We start from the raw sequence: 2,927 nt of genomic DNA on the forward strand, positions 1-2,927 counted from the left end.
TGGCCCTGGAAAAGTAACTTTCCCCCAGCTCTCTAGAGTAACCTTTCCAAGACGAAGTTCCCTGTTTTGGGACTGTGACTCCCCCAAATCCCCTGGCCCTGGAAAAGTAACTTGCGCTCAGCCCTGAGGGAGGAATGCACTACAATGGAGGCTGTAAACCCCAGACTCTTGGCCTGTGGATTCAGCCATCCATGGTGTTGTCTGTGTGTGTGTGTGTGTGTATATATATATATATCTAAATCTAAACCTAAAAAGCCGACCTTGGTTCTGTTGCTTTATATCCACTCTGCCGCTGCGCATAACGGGACGTGAGCATCCAGAGATTCTGGCACCCGCAGGGGATCCTAGGCCCAAACCCAGCGGATGCCAGCGTTAGAGAGGAGCCATGCTCTGCCATGGAGAGAAGGTTGCTGCGGTGCGTTAAGAGGACACTTGCATGGCTTGCTGTGCTCTCTTTTTATACTAACAAGCATTGCTTTCCTTTGCCATTAGATCCGTCTCCTCCTACGCAACGCATTGCGGACCTTTGCTTCACAGACGGATGGAGAAGTCAGAGTGGCGCAGATCCTGAAAGAGAAGTTTCCTCAGGCCGCTGCTATCAAAGTCGTCGATATATCAGGTGATTGATTGGCAGGCGGTCAGAACACTTGTTGCTGCAGGCCTTTCTGTGATCCTGCCCAGGTAGTTCTGCTCTGAACCCACAAGTCACCCGTGGATAAACATTTTGAGTGGGCTTTCCTGACCCTTCCCTGCCTTTTCATTCTGAGACTTAGCTGTAGCTTCATTTGTTAAAAGGGAGCATTATTTTAGTATACAGAATTTTGAGGAATTGGCTTCTTTGGCTGGATCTACGCTGCAGAAATAGTGCGGTTTGATACTATATTAACTGCCCTCACTATGGAACTCTTTGTGGTTTTGTGAGATAGCTAGTCTTCTCTGGTGCCATGATTTCATAGGATGCAGCCATGGCAGTTAAAGCAGTGTCAAACTGGTTTAATTCTGCAGTGTGGCAGCAACCTCTATCCTTTGAATCTTAACCCTTTTGTTAAGATTAAGGGTTGGCATTTTGAACCTGTCAGGAAATTTGTGAATCCTATGGGTTTAGGCCTTAGTTTAGAGATCTGGTGGATCCTGTGATGGCTGGATTAGGCCCATGATCTGGAGCCCAGGCAGGCGACACTACATAAATGATGCACTGTGCATGCTCCTTGGTGAAGGCTAGGGATGTTTTTCTAATGAGGCCTCTACTGTTAAGGTACCTTCCCTGAATGATCCTGTGAAGAGATCCCACCCCTTTTCCAGTCAAAAGGCCGAGTTCAGAGTTAAAGCGCAGGAAGGGATTTGTCAAGGCTTGTAAGAATGCAATTCCTTGTTGCATGAGCCAGTGGTAAGTTCAAATCCTTTTTTCTCAAGGTGGCTGTGGAGCAATGTATGAAATTCATATAGAGTCTGAAGAGTTTAAGGAAAAGAGAACAGTGCAGCAACATCAAATGGTCAATGAGGTAAGTAGGATGCCATATTCTGGGGTGCCTTTTCTTCTGTGCAAAACAGATAAAAGGTGTTTTTGTGTAAAATATACTTTAGCTACCAGCTTTGAAAGACCAGTGTTTTAATGCAGTGCTGGTTTCCTTCTGGTTGCCTCAAGGTCCAGGGTTCTGAGTTCCATGCCTTTTCCAGGGCGCTTGGTCTTTGCTGGTTAAGTGACCCCAATCCCTGTGTTTTCAACTGTCTCACATGGTCTAATCTTAGCCAAGAAGATCAGACACAAAAGGCGAAATGAGATACATAGGCTGTGTCCAAAGGATGGTTGTCGTGATTTGATCATTTTGATTTCTAGTGAGAGTTCAGGCTTTATTTGCTCTCATGCCCTTCTGTCTTTTTGACAGTCCTTGGTATCAAAAGAACTCTCTTCCAGCACTACATTTCAGATCCACTGATTTCCTTCCTGTTAGCTTTCTTCGCTGGCCAACTTTCACCAATCATGCTTAGAAACTGGAGACACATATGGCATGGATAGAATATCCCGACTTTGGTATTCTTTTGTGTATATTCTGAGATTTCCTGCCTTTACATAGTTTCTTTTTAATACCTTCTTCTTCTAGGCCCTAAGTGAGGAAATTAAAGCAATGCATGGACTACGGATATTCACTTCAGTCCCCAAGCGTTCAAGCTAGGATTGGCTGGCGACAGGTTGGATTTGTGGATTTCGGGATTTGTTGGGGCATTGAGGAGAGGCCTTTGGGTGCGTAATAAAGCCAGAATATCTTGAAAGCTGCCATGCTTCTCTTGCCTTGCGCCCCAGTCGCAAAGCACATTAAACCACGCAGCAAGGACTCCTAGGACCAGCTTCGATGTGGTATTTATTTCAGATTTTAAAACTGGCTGTCTTCACTATATTTGTTAATTATTTTCTTCCAAGAATGATGGTATTGATAGCAGGAACTCCTTTCTGTAACTGATCCTAAAACCAGGAAGAACAGGAGGGGGGAACATTGTACGAGGTCCTCATGGGCTTTTCCTGCTGTTTTTAAGATTCAGAAGTGAGTTATGGCACACATTAACATTATGGATGAAACGCAACACATATTTCTGTTGCTTTTGTTGCTAAGCTTTTATGATAATTGGGATCACAAAGGGAATTAATTGTAGATCAACAGATACAGAAGTTACTAAGAGAAAGTACAGCTCACGAGTGCCTTTCTTGTCATAAAGTGGTTTTGAACCAGCTGTTCTGTATGGTCTGTTTTTATACGTTTAAACAATCCATTTAGGTTTTATGAGCTGGGATGGCCGTTCCCTTGTGTTGTGCCAATGGTAATGTGCCATCTGTTTTGATTGATTGCTCTTTGTCTCCTGAAAGAGTGAAAAGGGTGTGCCTTGTTGACCAAAAGTGTTACATTCGCTGAGAAATGAAAATGCCGCTTGAA

At 44.2% G+C, this 2,927-nt stretch overlaps 1 protein-coding gene across 2 annotated transcripts in view; it reads left to right on the top strand.

Annotated features, from left to right (window-relative positions):
* BOLA3 (bolA family member 3) overlaps positions 1 to 2,727 on the top strand; it is a 3,370-nt gene extending 643 nt beyond the window's left edge. Inside the window, exons 1-4 of one of the 2 annotated variants that reach the window (XM_042471447.1) lie at positions 246 to 415; positions 493 to 619; positions 1,414 to 1,502; positions 2,103 to 2,727. In XM_042471447.1, coding sequence (XP_042327381.1) covers positions 386 to 415; positions 493 to 619; positions 1,414 to 1,502; positions 2,103 to 2,174 — 318 coding nt within the window. In that variant the 5' untranslated portion in view covers positions 246 to 385 and the 3' untranslated portion in view covers positions 2,175 to 2,727. Of the gene's footprint in view, positions 1 to 245; positions 416 to 492; positions 620 to 1,413; positions 1,503 to 2,102 lie in introns of those variants that run through there. The other variant, XM_042471446.1, reaches the window with a different exon arrangement.
* Positions 2,728 to 2,927: the final 200 nt, after the last annotated feature.

The sequence above is a fragment of the Sceloporus undulatus genome, chromosome 6 (assembly GCF_019175285.1).
Source record: "Sceloporus undulatus isolate JIND9_A2432 ecotype Alabama chromosome 6, SceUnd_v1.1, whole genome shotgun sequence".
Classification (NCBI taxonomy): Eukaryota; Metazoa; Chordata; class Lepidosauria; order Squamata; family Phrynosomatidae; genus Sceloporus; species Sceloporus undulatus.